Below are 17,671 nucleotides of genomic sequence, written 5' to 3'. Positions count from 1 at the left end.
TTATTTTACTTGTACATATTTGCTATTCTATTATAATATATTATTCTATTATATTATATTACTATACTATTATTTTGTCAATTATGTGCATCTATCTTTACCTCTATTTATTCTGATGAGTTGACACCTGACCACGTTTTGTTTTGTTGTCTGTCTCCCCCTTCTAGACTGTGAGCCCACTGTTGGGTAGGGACCGTCCCTATATGTTGCCAACTTGTACTTTCCCAAGCGCTTACTACAGCGCTCTGCACACAGTAAGCACTCAAATACGACTGAATGAATGAATGAATGAATGAACTGTCCCCATGCCCCACTAGCTCCTCTGAAGTATTTGGGAGAGACTGAGGTAGTTGGAGGGAGCAGGAGCGGAAGACACCTCCCTATTACCTATACACATTCACACACACACATACCACTACTCCCCCTCATTAGCTGCAAAACACATCTGTTTCTATAAACAGCCACATCTGTCTGAGGAGCCATACAAACCCCCACACAAGACCATGTACAACTACAGGAGTACTTGCAGGAGCCAAATTCTGGTAGTCAATTCCTCTCTTGTGGGAGCCTCATGGTGACATGAGACCCATGAAGATAGTATCACCTGGAACTAGAATCAACAAGTCACATGGGTGAAAGAGAAACATGAGGACAGTCATGGATCCTGAGTCTTGAACCAAATAAACTCTTCAGTAAGTTAAATGTCCTTCCCAACAGCCAGGGCCCAACCCTTCCTGAGTAGCTGTCAGGGCAAACACTATGTAGCATAGATGACTTGCGAGTGAAAATTACCTCAGAATGAAAAAAGTGATATTAAAAGAAGGATTTCGAATAATATATTCTCCCTATATAAGATAATGTGCTCAGATACAAATTTCATCTCAAGAAACATCTTTACACTGAAGCTTCCTATGTGATGCATGTAGGGAGAATAGACTGGAACTCAAGTGACAGATGGATCTTTCCAAATCCAATCAATAACGTCACAGGGATTTTCTGCATTCCTCTTTCTAAAATGAGGGGTTTTCTTCTCTTTGGCCACAAAATCTAGAGAAGCCAATCCCGAATTGGCAGTAGATGGATTCATCAGTGCTGCCTCAACTTGGTGACAGTGTCAAGTATCTGTCTCTGGAAAGACTTTCGTTAATTTTGCAGATAAGATCCATTACATTTGCGTTCATATGATATGACCACTGCTTTAGGAAATGTCTTTTGGAGGGGGAGGTGAGAAATAAAATGTTCTTTATGAGGAAATTTTCATCTGGTTTTGCTTTTTGAAAATCTGGGTGGGTTTTAAGGAGTGTAATTAACTCTCTGCAGGAGGGACCAATTTCCTTGATGATCATGAAACAAAAGCCTCCACCATTTCTAACTAAAGTGGCTGGGGGAAAGGAGATATCAACTGGCCAGACATTTAAGAGCTTCATCATATCCAACAGATGATCACTCTTCCCATCTTCAAAGTCTTACTGAATGAAGGCACATCTCCTCCAAAAGGCCTTCCCCCACTAGGCTCTTATTTCCTCTTCTCCCACTCCCTTCTGCTTTGCCCTTGCACTTGGATTTCCACCATTGATTCTCCCCTCCCTCAGTCCCACAACTCTTATGTACATATCTGTAATTTATATTAATGCCTGCCTCCCCCTCTAGACTGTAAACTTGGTGTACGCAGGGAACAAGACTACCAATCTACAACCTAAAAAAATTAGATGACAAGTTTACCCAACCTTCCTACAATGGAGGGGTTGGGTTCTTTCAAAATTTACATTAAGAAAAACTTTTGCTGTAGTATTCACTCATTTCAACTCCATGCTGACACAGTTTCTTCCGATACTGCACCACCCTGTATCCAAATGGTCTCATGTTGTCGCGTCTACATGCCCTAATCCCTAACAATATTCTAGCCAAAACGTCTGGAGAAAATAGCCATTATCACAGAACTGAGTATACAACCACTTGGAAGTTAAGTGATAAGAAGATAAGCCCCTCTCCCTCACCCCTACCCTTTTCCCCGCCCCACAGCACTTGTATGTATTTGTACATATTTATTACTCTATTTTATTAATGATGTATAGATAGCTATAATTCTACTTATTCTGATGGTATTGACACCTGTCTACTTGTTTTGTTGCCTGTCTCCCCCTTCTAGACTGTGAGCCCACTGTTGGGTAGGGACCATCTCTATATGTTGCCGATTTGTACTTCCCAAGCGCTTAGTACAGTGCTCTGCACACTGTAAGTGCTCAATAATAATAATAATGGCATTTATTAAGCACTTACTATGTGCAAAGCACTGTTCTAAGCACTGGGGAAGTTAAAAGGTGATCAGGTTGTCCCAAGGGGGGCTCACAGTCTTAATCCCCATTTTACAGATGAGGTAACTGAGGCACAGAGAAGTTAAGTGACTTGCCCAAAGTCACACAGCTGACAAGTGGCAGAGCCAGGATTTGAACCCATGTCCTCTGACTCCAAAGCCTGTGCTCTTTCCACTGAGCAACGCTGCTTCTCAATAAATATGACTGAATGAATGAATACGTATCATTCAGGAAAGGCTGAGCATACTCCAAAAGTATCTCCAAACCTAATGCTTTGAAAACAAACAGTCTCCTGATCCCTTAAGGGGAGAAGATGATGCTAAGTTAATTCAAAGATTTTTAAAGTACTAAATTTAGTCTTCATCATCATCACATTTAGTATCTGCTGTATAAAGCACTAGCACTTGAACCGGAGGTGCTATAGGAAATCAAAGGGAATACGACTAAGCCCTTTCCCACAAGGAAACAAAGGCCTTAAGGTTTTTTGAAACAAAGAGAACCAAGCTCATAAGCTCCAAATTGTTGTACCAGGGAAATGATTCTATTTGCTAAGTAGGAAACATTTTTTCTGCTTTACTTGGCAGAAAATTTCTTAGGAAACAATATAGAGACATGGCTTAATTGACCTGAGACAGATTCATAAAAAAAACAGCCTTCCAGGTTAGATACTAAGGATGAACTACGCTAAAGCTGCAGTTCTAATAAGAGATTTCTAGGAAAATAATGAGGCAGTAGTTTCCCTGCCTGAAGATATCCTCATTTGGACCACTGAAAAGGAGTAGAATACATGCATATCTCCAGACAACACCACCTCATAAAAGGCATAAGGGTCCTAAATTTGATTTCAAGGTTGTATGGTCTAAGTGGAAACATATAAAATCAGGTTAATTGTCACGTGTAAGACAAATGAATAAGGTTGGTGGCAGGAGGGACAAGAGGGAGGGAGAGGAAATGAAAAGTGATTATTTGACTTGAGGATCTATACAAGAGGAAATAGGTTTCAAATACTAGAAAGCTTGTCAACCTCTGATATTTGGCAAGAGCTGTTTAATATTCCTGCAGAGGTTCAGCTGGCATTTCTGAAGCAGCTGAAAGGCCACAAAGAGAGGTAGCTAAAGAACAAAGGAGCTCCTTTTGGCTAGCATGCAAGGCACCCAAGCACAGTGCCTATGGAAGGGAAAAAAAAAGATGCTATAGAAGACCTCAGTATGTCACTATTTATAACATTTCCTTGTAATTTGTTGGTCTAAAGATTTAGCAAACTAAAAAATGAATATTAACCTACTTTCTTTTCCTTTTCAGCATGATAAAATGATCAAATACACTAGTACAGCTACACAGTCTCCTGTTCACTTAAAAAATGGACCCCAAATTCAAGCTAGCATAATAATTTTTCCTGATTTCTACTACATCAACATTCTGCCAATGAGTTTGCGTTCACAAATTCAGGGTTATAAGCATTAGTTTATATAAGAAGGAATACTGGAAGAACTAAAGCATTTCTTTGGTAGCATTTCATTTGCTTCCACATATTTTTGAAGTTCGAAATTTTGATTTCTCGTTTTTAGAAGTGATAATATTTTACAATCTTTCCACATAGAAAATAAGTATTCCCACTTATAAAAGATAAGCACAGAAGCTCTCTTTGCTCTCCTTGACCTTTTGAACACAAGCATTATGCATTGCTCTAGTTTCATCTGAAAAGGTGAGATATCTGAAATGACAATAAGAAAACTGTCAATTTGGGGCACAGAGTGTCTTCTCTATTTCTGCCTCACAATGCAATGAATAAATAGCCACTCAATAAATACTAAGGAGATGATGCTTAAGTAAAGTGTATGCATTAAAAGCTAAGGGAGACCAGTTTGACTCCAGTTTATATGCAAAGTACTCAATATTTAACAACCGACAAACTGAATCCTACTTTACTATGGAATTTCCAGGAAAGATTTTCCTCTCTTAATCCTGAATTGAAAGTGGATTAAAAAGCATGTACGAATGGGAGAACAAATGCCTGTTTGAGAGAATACCATTTTTTGGAGATAATATTCTTCAAAACAATATAAAAGTGATTTTTCAAAGGCATGAGAAACCATTGTCAACACAGTTCCATAAATAACTCAGTTCATTACTATTCAAAGAAGCAAATATTAAATTGATTCTTAGACAGTGTCCAGAGAGTTTGCATCCAAGCTTCAAGTTTTGTTACAAATAACCATCCTATTTCTTTGCAGGATGCATAAATGTAATCTAATTTGCAATAAAATAAAGGGGGAGAAGCAAGCAGTGATGCTCATGGGATTTATAATGAATCAATGCACCTTTAACCTTTGCATCATCATTCATTCAATCGTATTTATTGAGCACTTACTGTGTGCAGAGCACTGTACATCAGGCTATATGTAGTCCACGTTGGTGTATCCAACACTAACTTATGACAGCTATTCAGAGGCTTACAGTGTGCAAGGTGAATTGACTGTTTCCATTTAGTCTTAAACATATAATTGGGCCCAAGCTACCTAAGCCATTTTCCTTTTTTGTTGGGAATCTAAGAGGGAAGGAAAAAAATTGAATACTATCCTTGTCCCTAGACAGGATTACTACAAAAAGATAGCAGGGATGTTCCGGGGGAACCATATGGGAGAGTCAAAGCAGTTAGTATCCATGCCACAGAGGTTGGCAGTTTCCAAGGTTGCTGTCACTGAGGCTCCTCCTTCTTAAACTGGGAGAAAGGAAGTGAGAGGAGATGGCAAGCAACACAAAGAAGAGCTAAAAAGAACAATTCAAAATTGCATAACATCAAAAAAAAGAACCTTACCCCTCATTTCTGGGATTTATTTCATAACTGACAATAGGAATCAGGCAATACTTCACTCTGCTGACCGGATCACTTTTCTACATAAGCGGTCAGGGGTGATATGAACTCCAGTGGTTGCCAATCCACCTCCACATTAAACACAAACTCCTCACCAGTGGCTTTAAAGCTCTCAATCACCTTGTCCCCTCCTACCTCACCTTGCTACTCTCCTACTTCAACGGAGCCCTCTAATACTAACCTTTTCACTGTGCTTCAATTTTGCCTATCTCTCCACCGACTCCTCGCCCACCTCCTACCTCTGGCCTGATACACCCTCCCTCCTCAAATGCCACAATTACTCTCCCCCCCTTCAAAGCCTTATTGAAGGTACAGCTCCTCAAAGAGCCCTTCCTTGACTAAGCCCCACCTTTCCTCTTCTCCCACTCCCTTCTGCATTGCCCTAACTTGCTACCTTTGTTCTTCTCGACTGCCAGCCCCACAAAATTTATGTACAACTCTGTAATTTATTTATTTATATGAAGGTCTGTCTCCCCACTCTAGACTGTAAGCTCAATGTGGGCAGGGAATGTGTCTGCTTATTATTACATTGCAATCGCCCGAGCACTTAGTACAATGCTGTGCACACAGTAAGTGCTCAATAGAGACAAGTGAATGAATGGATGAATGAATAACCAGTGTGGTGCCAAGATGTATCATTATGGTTACCCGGGCTTCCTTTTGGATGTGAGCAGGATGGGGATGGAGAAGGGATATGGCTGTTGGAAAAAAGGATCTACATGTAAAAAGAAAGTGGCCCTTTCTCCAAGGCAACAATAAAAATAAAGCAGCAATACGTTGATCTATTAAAATCTTGTCATCAACTGGAAGGAAAAAAAAAGATCTTTCTAGTGCAAATGGAGTCATCCAAATTATCCTCAAATAAAGGAATCTTTATAGACAGTACTTGTGGCAGAACCCCTCTACCCTTCCCTGCCCCAGCAACAACGAAAAATAATAAATATAAAAACATTCTGGGATTAGGAAAATCTCTTTAATTACAACCATACTGGATTTCAATCCACATTCTGAGTTAACCTTAGAATGAAACAGCTGTTGTGCTTTAGGGCCATAAGAAAAAAATACCACACATGGAAATTTTAAAAAGGCCATGATAATTCAACCATGAGGTCATCTTTGTGACCGGAAAGAGGAGAACATAAAAACAAAAATAGTCCTTCAGAGCATTTAGCATCTGTATGAAACACAATAACTCACAATTATGGAAAAAAAATCAATGAATGGCATTTAAGGTGTGTTTACTATGTGCAGAGAACTGTAGGTAGCCCTTGGGAAAGTACCACACAATAGATTTGGTAGACACAGATCCTGCCTAGTACACAGTCTGGAGGGAGTGTATGGAACATGGCTCTCTTCAAAGAAAGCCCTCCATCCTGGAGCAAGATCCATTCTCTCGAGAAACACTCCCTGTTCAGAGTGTACCCTGGATCCAACCTATTCAAGTCCCAACTGTGTTTCTATCTTCCTCTCCGCAAGGTCTGGTTTTCTTACATGCTGGGTGACCTTGGGTAAGTCACAATGTCTCTGTGCATCAGTCTCCTTACCTCATTGATTACAATTAAACAGGGAGGGAGGTTCTGGGGAGTGGATGTGTGTATGGGGGGAAAGGAGGGGGTCATTAAGTTTAGTAAGAGAATTTCAATTCATTCTGCAGGAAATTTAGGGTGACAATAAACTGAGGGTTACATGAAGCAGCATGGCGTAGTAGACAGAGCACAGGAATGGAATAATAATAATAATAGTAATAGGCATTTGTTAAGCACTTACTATGTGCAAAGCACTGTTCTAAGCGCTGGGGAGGATACAGGCTGATCAGGTTGTCCCACGTGGGGCTCACAGTCTTCATCACCATTTTACAGATGAGGTAACTGAGGCCCAGAGAAGTTAAGTGACTTGCCCAAGATCACACAGCAGACGGTCAAAGGTTCTAATCCTGGCTCTGCCACATGTCTGCTGGATGACCTTGGGCAAGTCACTCAACTTCTCTGGGCCTCAGTTACCTCATCAGTTAAATGGGAATTGAGACTATGAGCCCCATGTGGGACAGGGACTATGTCCAACCTGATTAACCTTTATCTACCTCAGTGTTTAGAACAGTGCTCAGCACATAGGAAGCCTTTAACAAGTACCATAATTATTATGGTTCTTAACTCAAGGGAACTGCAAGGAGGAACGGGATACATGACAACTGAGTTCTTTTCTGACCGAATCACTCACGGACTCTGATCTGGAAAAACCTCAACTGCAATTTCCTTTCTGTAACACTTGGAAAAGACAAGGTGAAGTTGGACTGAAAAAGGTTGGAAGCTTCAAAAAACCTTAAGAGAAATTACTTAATGTCTGAAAGTCTATCCCATCTTCAATTAAAATAGAATTTCCTAAACTGACACAAGTCATTCAAATTTTCTACCTGAAATTACACATTGACTCACTGATACTTTTATAACCATTTTAATCTGTCAAGTGATTTTTTTTTTTTAACAAACACGTACGTATACAAACTGGATCATGGAGCAGAACTGAGTCCCTGGAGATCACTACTCAAAAGCAGTGGTAACGATTCATACGTATTGTAAAGATTTCCTTCCTAACAAGACTGAAACATGTTTCTTTGAATGTAGGCCACAATTGGGTGGCCAAATACGCAAAAACAATCCCGTCAGGTTTAGTCTGGTTAATTCAACATAAATGAGAGTTGGTCTCCAGACGTGTCTTTTTTTAATCACAGAAATAATATCTGTTCTGTAGCTTCACCAGTAAGAGAGCCAGCAGATGTCTCTCTGCTCTGAAGGGAATTTCTCTCAAGAGAAATAGAAATGGAACAGCCATATGCTGAACCTACACTGCTTAACAGATGACGTAGAGAAGCATCTACTACAATAGGGTGCAGGGGGGTTAGAGCCCAAATTAACTTTATTTAAAATTCAATGTAATCAACAAAGAGAATTTACATATTGGATGTAAGCTATGTCAAAAGGACTGCTTTATTAACTACAGGGGCATTGACTTAATTATCTGACTCACTGTGTATGTAGGAAAACAGACCAATAAAATTTTCCATTCAATATTTGCTTCTCTTTATTAAAGCTAATCCTTGGAAGACCACCAATTTGTGGAAGCCCCACTTAAAAAGCCCATATCTGGGATGAATATGACCATCGGGTTTTTGGGTTTTTTTCCCCCCTCTAAGAAAAACTGGATTTTGGCTAAGGAAATCTCTTTTCCCCTTCACTGCACAACTTGAGATACATATGCACATCTTCCTTGATCCAATGTTTTTCCCACTGGATGCGAGGTTTCACATATGATTTTTGCAACCCTAGGGGAATCTTCTTTTCTTTCCATCAACTCATCCTCACATCTACCATTTACCAGAATTGCTTGAGGGTGATTTTCTGTTCCAATTGACAGTTTTCAGAATTCTGTAAGGGGTTTTGCTGTAGAGATGCACAAACTCTCCCTTAGGGCCAAGAGCACAGCCCTAAACTACAGATTCAAACATGTATTCATTGTCTATCCTAGACAGGATTTTAATTTGATTAGAAAAGAAACTAAAAATAAAAGCTAAGTATAATCCTCCTTTTATACTATGAAATCTAAACAAAATATTACCAGAATTCACAAACAGTTTATCGTTGCTGCACAGCAAGCAGAGTTTTAAATGACATTCAATCCCATTTGAAAAATGCTTTAGAAGATGGCAAGTCCTAGTAACAAGGATTTTAATTGTTGTTACAGCTGTAAAATTTGGACTGAAAGCAAACAACAAACTGATAAATGTTTCTGAAAGCATTACCAACAATTATGCTGGGAAACCTGTGTTGCCTCCAGCCACTTTGGGTGAAGCTTCATTGCGATTTAAGATTCTACCTCTGTCTGCCTGGATCCGAGGTTTTTTTGGGGGGAGGCGGGGGTAAAAAAAAAAAAAGGAACAAATCTCTTAAATCTCTTAAAAAATCAACACCAATAGAGCATGAAAGTATTTATGAATTACTTTGAGAAAAAATTTCAGGTTGTAGGTTGCAAGTAATGTGTGTTCCTGGATTAATTTATGAATTTCTTCAAAATGAGCTTCACATCTTATGAAAAAACATGGACCGAAAAGAGTGAATAATTTTAAAGGATTTTAGATAAGAGTGAAAGCCTTCTGTGGACAAACTAATCTTTGTCCACTTTACCATAAAAAAAGACATTTTCCCAAAATATAAAATTGCACTTTGCAAGTGAAAAGGTGTTGAGATAAGATTAGCCATGATGGTTCAGGTGCCTGGCACTGCAAAAAGCCTCCCCACCATTTAGAGTGAAACTGTAGCAAATGCCCCGATGGAGGCGGAGGGCAACTAATTATGAGTCTTTCCGTCTCTTCCACCCTCTATTTGTTATGTTGTACACTCCTAAGTGCTTAATACAGTGCTTTGCACACAGTAAGTGCTCAATAAATACGACAATGAATGAACAAACCTCTGCAGCTGCTAATCTTCATTGGCGGGGGGGGGGGGGGGGGGGGGCGCGGGGAGTGGGGGAGAAAACAAAGGACAGAGCAGCCTCAGCTCTTTAGAATTAGGAGCAGGGCTAAAATAGTGGCACACATGATAATAATAATGTTGGTATTAAGCGCTTACTATGTGCAAAGCACTGTTCTAACATGATACCCTAGTGGCCATAATGGTGACAGTGGAGAATCCAGCTCAGAGCTGGAGCATCAATAACTGACAAGTGGAACTACAGCTTCTGCCACTAACTTCTCAAATGATTTGCCATCTCCAAGAGGCTCAGCCAAAAACCTGAAATAGAAACTCTGAGTAACTGCAATTTTGGCTATTGGGGCAGTATTCTCTTACTTTCTCTTGAATGATGCTCTGAATCACTAAAGTTTTGGGCAAGCTTGGCTTATTTCTGCAAAACTGGTTATGCTATTTTGTTACAATATTGGCCCTGCAGAACCCATGTGATGCCACATGTGTTACCACGTCTGGTATTTTCTAATGACATCAGTGGCCAGTAAGCCTGTAATTTATTTATTTAAAGGGGCAGGCTTTAAAATATATATAGATATTCTGGTATATATCAACCAGTCCACTACAGGGGAAGAACAACTTATTTATGAACAATGGAAAGTTGTTTTTTTTCCCCTCCTCACAAAGACTGGTGGAAATAATATGTCACCATAAATCCTAAAGGAAATGGAATGTCTAGAATTTAGAAAGACGATTTTGCAGGGAACTAATGGTCTCTTAAATAGAGTCACACAAAAGCCAGATTACAAAAGCCAACTTTCCTAAACCCCTGCGCATTAAAGGGCTTTGGCACAAGGTATCTTAGATCAGTAGTGCTGAAGCTGAAGGTGTTTGGAAGAAGAAGATATATGGTTTAAGTAGTCAATGCTGCCAGTCAGGTTCACACACCAAATCCTTCAGGATCAGCTAAGTAGAGAGGAAGAACAGGGGGAGAAATGCAAACACAAGGCCACTTCTTCTGTTATTGTCAATTCCATTTTTGAAAAGCATGTCCAACAAGTTTCAAAGAGGCTTGATCCTGTGCTTTCGAGACTACCCCCTCGCTTCCAAATGGTACATTGAAGGCTTTCGTTCCTGCTGGCCACGATAACCAGATTTCTTTCCACCTAAAGGAACCTATTACCTGCCACTTTTCCCCACCAGCTATTCTGCAGGAACTTCTGGAGTGAGGTCCGGCTGTCCACACCTGTGACAATCACCCCTCCTCCAAAAGGCCTTCCCTGACAAGACCTCATATCTCCTATTTGTCCTCCCTTCTACATCAGTTAGGCACTTAGATCCATACCCCTTAACTATCAATCAATCAACCAATCATATTTATTGAGCGCTTACTGTGTGCAGAGCACTGTACTAAGCACTTGGGAAGTACAAGTTGGCAACATAGAGAGACATTCCCTACCCAACAGTGGGCTCACAGTCTAAAAGGGGGAGACAGAGAACAAAACCAAACATACTAGCAAAATAAAATAAATAGAACAGATATGTACAAGTAAAATAAATAGAGTAACTACTTGTTACTCATCCTATCCCTCAGGCCCATGACAAGTATGAACATATCCCTATACTCTCCCATTTCCTCTATCAGTAATTTGTTTTAAAGTCGGTCTCCCCAGCTGGATTGTAAATTCCCTGTGGGCAGGGAACCTATCAACTCTACTGTATTTTTCTCCATGAAGCACTTAGTACAGTGCTTGGCACAAAGTAAGCACTCAATAAATACCACTGATGGATTATTGAGCCTCTCCTAGAAGAGTTGGGATTTAAACTGTTTGAAAAACAAGTCAATCTGTAAACCCTCCAGCTTTTAATAATAATGATGTTAATAATTTTGGTATTTGTTAAGTGCTTACTATGCACCAAACACTGTTCTTAGCTCTGGGGGAGATACAAGGTGATCAGGTTGTCCCACGTGGGGCTCCCAGTCTTAATCCCCATTTTCCAGATGAGGTAACTGAGGCACAGAGAATTTAAGTGACTTGCCCAAAGTCACACAGCTGGTAAGTGGCAGAACTGAGATGAGAACCCATGACCTCTGACTCCCAAGCCCGTGCTCTTCCCACTGAGCCACGCTGCTTGTCTTATAGTATTAATATTTACTAAATACCACTTCTAAAAATGAAAATGATACATCTTATTAAAATATTCAGGTTGAGTATAACTGAGCAACATATACCCATCAAAAAACTGTGGTGAAAATTATAGTTTACTTTAGTCATATTCCCATCCACTCTATACTTTTCAGTAAAAATATGTTATTAGTGATGATACTTTTGAAAACTATATCTTCCTGAGAAAACAAGAACATATTTTACCTCTAATAACATTATATTGATTCAAAAGGAAGTTTTAATGAAAACTGATTCAAAATATAAATAGTATGGAATTCTTATTACTGTAGAAAGGGCAGGTTGGCTACACTTTTTCATACCCACTTTTCCTCATCTCCCACTCCCTTGTGTATTAACCTGACTTGCTCCCTTTGCTGTTCCCCATCTCCCTGCCCCTTAGCTCTTACTTATGTATCTGTAATTTTATTTCTATTGATGTCTGTTTAGCTCAACACACAAAATTGAACAGAAATTTTAAAGCACACCAACAAAAATCAGTACATGACAAAGAAGCAAGTCATTTACTTTAAGTACTTTGGATTCTGAGCATAGCTTAATTTTTCTGTTAGCCCTTCTCTCAATGCTTACAATAGCCATTTTAAAAAAAATCACCTGATGATATAATAAAAGCACACAACACATTTTATTGTAAAGCCAATGATTAAATGATGCTAACTATACTACAAAGCTACTAAACATAGCCTTCAGCGAGAACGGGGAATTTTTTTAATTGGATTCGCAACATAATGTTCTTTCATTATTTCACTGCAAACTATGAAATCTAGAAAAATCTTCAGACAAGGATAAAGGATAAACATTGAGGCACTTAAAAAAGTGGTCTGTTGGTATCAATGTGTTGTATACATTTCCCTTTATCATAACTGCAACTGTCATGATAATATACTTGAGGTATGGATCACAAATACATTTAAAAGCTGAGAAATGAATTAGATGCAGATCTGGAAACCAATTTTGGTTAGAAATAGTCTCTTGAGATCACTTAATGGTTGACTGTGCTGCAAAGTAAAGAAAAAAAACCCTGAATGTTCAGTATATGGCAAATATGAAACAACGAGTTGTTCTGATTTGCTCGATATCATCCAGATTTGAAAGCTCTGTGCTGTGAAAATTCTATACATTTCCAGATGCATTTTATGGAAAAAAATGAAAATGTTCAATTAATGCATAGTAGCAGTCACCTTGTCATGTTATATAACTTTAAACACATTAGTTACTTTAAATTGTGTTCAAATTTAACTTGCTATACTTCCCTTACCCCAACCTATCTGCACACCTGGACACTTCAAAACAAACTGAAGTTTACCCTACCCATACTTCGAAAGCTTATGGTGTGATTCTTTTGAAAAATCTATGACTTTACATAACACTAAACAAACGCCAGCATTTGTGAGGTAAAATCTAAAAATCATATGGTTTAAGAAGCCATTTCAGTTCATTCATTCATTCAATCATATTTACTGAGCGCTTACTGTGTGCACAACACTGTACTAAGCGCTTGGGAAGTACAAGTCGGCAACATATAGAGTCGGTCCCTACCCAACAACAGGCTCACGGTCTAGAAGAGGGAGACGTACAACAATACAAAACATGTGGACAGGTGACAGTTCTCAGTAGAAAATCAAACCACCTCCTTGGTTGTCATCCTCCCTCTCTAGAACTCCTTCAGCAAAATCCTGCAACGCAGCCCCATTACACGAGAAACATATTAAGTTGTGTGAGTGTAACTGCTTAAGTGAACTATGTTTCTGAAAAATGGCGAGGCACCTGGACTTGCTAACAGAGAAACTTTAAATGAACAAGTAGGTATTATAGGTATTATATTAATATATTATATTAATTAATATATTAGGTATTATATTATATTAATACCTAATATATAATATATTAGGTATTATAGTAGGTATGAACGAGTATGCTCTGCACACAGTAAGCGCTCAACAAATACGATTGATGATATTTACTACATTACTGCTGCAGGCTGAATTTGAAGTGCTTAACGGGTACAAATCCAAGGGGGTAAGTGACGTAGAAGCGAGAGTGTACAGGGGAAATGAGGGCTTAGTCAGAGCAGCCCTCTTGGAGGAAATGTGATTTTTAGGTCGGTTTTGAAGGGAGGAAGAGTGATAGAAAGTTTCTCCCAAACCCAGAAAGATAATTTTACTTACTAGCTACCTCCAGCGATGCGTTGTGGCTCACGGCTTCTCCCAGGTAATTCCTTGCTACACAGACATAGACCCCCTCATCGGGTCTACTTTTGCGTCCGTGGACTATACGTAAGAAAAATAAAGATCCACTTGGCAGCAACATCCGGTGGGAACGAGGGTCATCTTTGTCCGTCTCCACTCTGTCTCCCCCTTTATACCACTCAATAGTTGGTGTTGGCCGGCCTTCAGCTTTGCAGTTCAAAGTTGCTGGTTCTCCCTTCGACACAATGAGATCTGAAGGATGCTCAACAATTCGAGGTGGGAAATCCTCTTGACGAAGCCGGGAACCTAGAGAAGAATTGCAATTCTTATTCAAGTATCATCAGGGAATAACTTTAAAACTGGGCTAAAACTGCAAAAGTTCTTAAAATAAAAATACTTGCAATTTAGAAGTTAAGATTAAAAGGAAAGCAGTAAGGAGAATGTAGTGAAAAAGGTGTGGGTCTTCTAAATCGTAAATTCTGTCTCTAAGAGGCCTATTACCACAGATGTCAACCAGGTAATAAAATGGACAATGGTAATAAAAGTATCAACCTTGAGCAAATCAATCTACCGTTGCTTTCTTCCATATGGCAAAAGGAGAAAACTTCTATAAAACTGCATTTATAGAGATTCAAGTTGAGATTTGGATGGTACTTTAGAGAGTCTCATTCTGATACTGGACACTTCTTTTGCATTACTTTGAAAACTCTAAAAGATAAATTCCATTCTGTTGAACACTAAAGAATGGCAATATTCACAAGTTGTTAGGTCACCATGAACGCACAAGTTTTCATCTAAAAGTTTGAGTAATTACTTAGAATTGTTCAGAACTGAAACCTGGCCGAGGTGAAAGAGCAAAGGACTTCGAGTCACAGAACCTGGGTTCTAATGCCCCCTCTGCCACTAGTTTGCTGGGTGACCTTGGGCAAGTCATTTTACTTCCCAGTGCCTTATCTTCCTCGGCTTCCTCAGAATTAAATGTCGATTCTCCTTCTCCCATTAACCATGAGCCCCATGTGAGACAGGGACTGTGCTCGACCTGATCATCTCACATCTACCCCCGCAATCAGTACAGTGCTTACCACGTAAAAAGTGCCTAACAAATGATGATGATGATGATGATAATAATAATCTGAGGAAAGCAACCACAAATTTTTTCTTCAAATACTGAGGGCAGGGAGCTGAAGATCAGCATCAGCGTGGATTCGTGGTTACGAAAACCAGTCAGTCACCTATTTGTATTTACTAAGCACTTACTGTGTGCTGCACAGCAAAATACTAAATGCTTGGGAAAGTACAATATAACAATAAACAGACACACTCCCTGCCCTTAATGAGCTTACAGTCTAGAGGGACTATAACCAAAAATTACTTTGAATTAATGGAAATAAAGAAAAGCCATCATATACCTACTTGCATGATACAGATCTGAAATAGTCTTTTGGAGGTCATCCTAACCTTCTGGCTTTGGTCAAGGCTGCCCTACAGCAGACTCAATGGCAACACTACAATGTTCCTAAGAGCTGCACATTTCGTGACAGGGAATGACCAGTAACCAGTGCACACTCTCCGAGCCCTCTGGGACTTGAGCTCCGGGCTTGGTCTAAACTAAATATCATCAATCATATTTATTGAGCGCTTACTATGTGCAGAGCACTGTACTAAGCGCTTAGCACTGTACTAAAAATATGTCTTACTTGAATCCTGGGTCTAATTCACTTTGCTCTCTTCCAAGTATGCTACAGTTTTTTGCTTTTTTTAAAGAAAGGTATTTACAACTAAAGTGCAGTATTCTGTAATTCTCACTAGAATGTAAGATACTTGTGGTCAGGAAGCAAGTTTAACTCATTTTATGTTCCCAATCATGTACTACATTACTTAGCACATGGTAGGTACTCATGAAATACTACTGACTGGTTAACTAATTGCCTTTGAAAGAGGTAAGGGAAATATTCAAATAAATACTGCTGGAAAATGTATTGGCAAATGTAAGCGCTTAACAAATGCCATCATTATTATTATTATTAAGCCCAGGACATATTTTCAAGCAATCACTTGTTCTTTCTTGCACTTGATGAAGTGGTTAGTATTCATGATGATGGCATATCCCCTTGAATATATATATACTATATATACACTATATATATATACTATATATATACTATATATATACTATATATATACTATATATATATATATAGTAAGCACTGCATTTGTTAAGTGCTTAGTATGTGACAACCACTGTACTAAGTGCAAGGGTAGGTACAAGCTAATTAGGCTGGACAGAGTCCATTGTCCTAGATGGGGCTCACAGTCTTAATCTCCATTTTACAGATGAGGTAACAGAGGCACAGATAAATTAAATGACTTGCCCAAGTTCACATAGACAAGTGGCGGCGCTGGGATTGGAACCCAGATTTTTCTGACTAAGGGGCCCATGCTCTATCCACCAGGCCATGATGCTTCTTTGGTATTAGTTCTGTACTGAGGAAGTTTCCAGGTCAGCGTGAACAGCGCCTGCGGATGACCATATCTACGTAAGGCCAAAGGCCAGTTTCTTTTTGAGTGAGGCCTGAATGTGTAAACCCCAAAACAATTTTAGTGAAAATTGGGTCCTGGATTATCGCTCCTTGGTTCTACCCCTCTAGACTGTAAACTCCTCTCTAGGATACAAATTCCTTGTGGGCAGGGAATGAGTCTACCAACTCTGTTATATTATTCTCTCCCAAGTGCTCAGTACAGTTCTCTGCACACAGTAAGTGCTCAATAAATATGACTGATTGATTGACATAAGCAACTCCAAGTCTACAAATCACAACGCGCCTTTCCTCCCATCTCAAGAACTGAATGTTTTTCCCCATAATTTAAAGTAATACTATGATTTTCCATCATTGTTTTACAATTGTGGTTTCCAATATGGATAACTGCAATACAAAGTAGAACTTAAAAGTTCACATTTTTGACATCTACAGAGTAGTTACAGAAATAGTCTTGATCGTCCTTTCAAACAAAGAATGAGGAATCATGAAAGAAATGCTCCCTTCAGAAAATCTCCATTCTGAGATCTTGGAGGAGTGGAGCAACAGGACCTTCAATCCCACAGGTCAGGAAATGAAACACCTGCTGAAACCGTGAGAATACCTGTCAACTAAGTTTCAGGGCACTGTGACATAGGTTTCTCTTCATTGCAATGGCTGGAATCAGAGAAGCAATTTACAAAAAATCTATGGATCATTTTTATTGCCTTGAAAAGCCACAATTAATGATAACTTTGCATCTTTGGTATGCCTATAAAGTCAAATTATATGGTATAGCAATCATCACGAACATACACTAAAATTCTCTTGTGTGTAAAACCTAAATAGCAGATGGATGCAAATTTTAGAAGAAACAACTATGTAGTAAGGAAAACACCGACTGCTAAATTGGTACATCAGGGCCTTCCAACTTTACAGCTTGAACCTGTTCACAAAATCTTGCTTTTCAAGGTCTTTTTCATATGTTCTGACTTCAGAGAGGCTAAGTAGAACTTCAAGTATCAGCTTGTGAAAATACACCCCAATTTAGTGTAAGTCTGCTACTATGTTAGTCAACAGTGAGTTTTGTAGCAAGTCGAAGTGTATAAATTCAAGTGGCAAGTCAAATAAAA

General features: G+C 39.1%; 1 protein-coding gene across 3 annotated transcripts in view; it reads right to left on the bottom strand.

The window, feature by feature from the left end:
- ROBO1 (roundabout guidance receptor 1) overlaps window positions 1–17,671 on the bottom strand; it is an 829,371-nt gene that overhangs the window by 273,315 nt on the left and 538,385 nt on the right. For all 3 annotated transcript variants that reach the window (XM_038766034.1, XM_038766033.1, XM_038766036.1), the window contains one exon: window positions 14,002–14,328. In XM_038766034.1, the coding sequence (XP_038621962.1) occupies window positions 14,002–14,328 (327 nt within the window). The remainder of the gene's footprint in view (window positions 1–14,001; window positions 14,329–17,671) is intronic.

Source organism: Tachyglossus aculeatus, chromosome 24 (genome assembly GCF_015852505.1).
Source record: "Tachyglossus aculeatus isolate mTacAcu1 chromosome 24, mTacAcu1.pri, whole genome shotgun sequence".
Classification (NCBI taxonomy): domain Eukaryota; kingdom Metazoa; phylum Chordata; class Mammalia; order Monotremata; family Tachyglossidae; genus Tachyglossus; species Tachyglossus aculeatus.
This window is presented reverse-complemented; position numbering and strand designations above follow the sequence as displayed.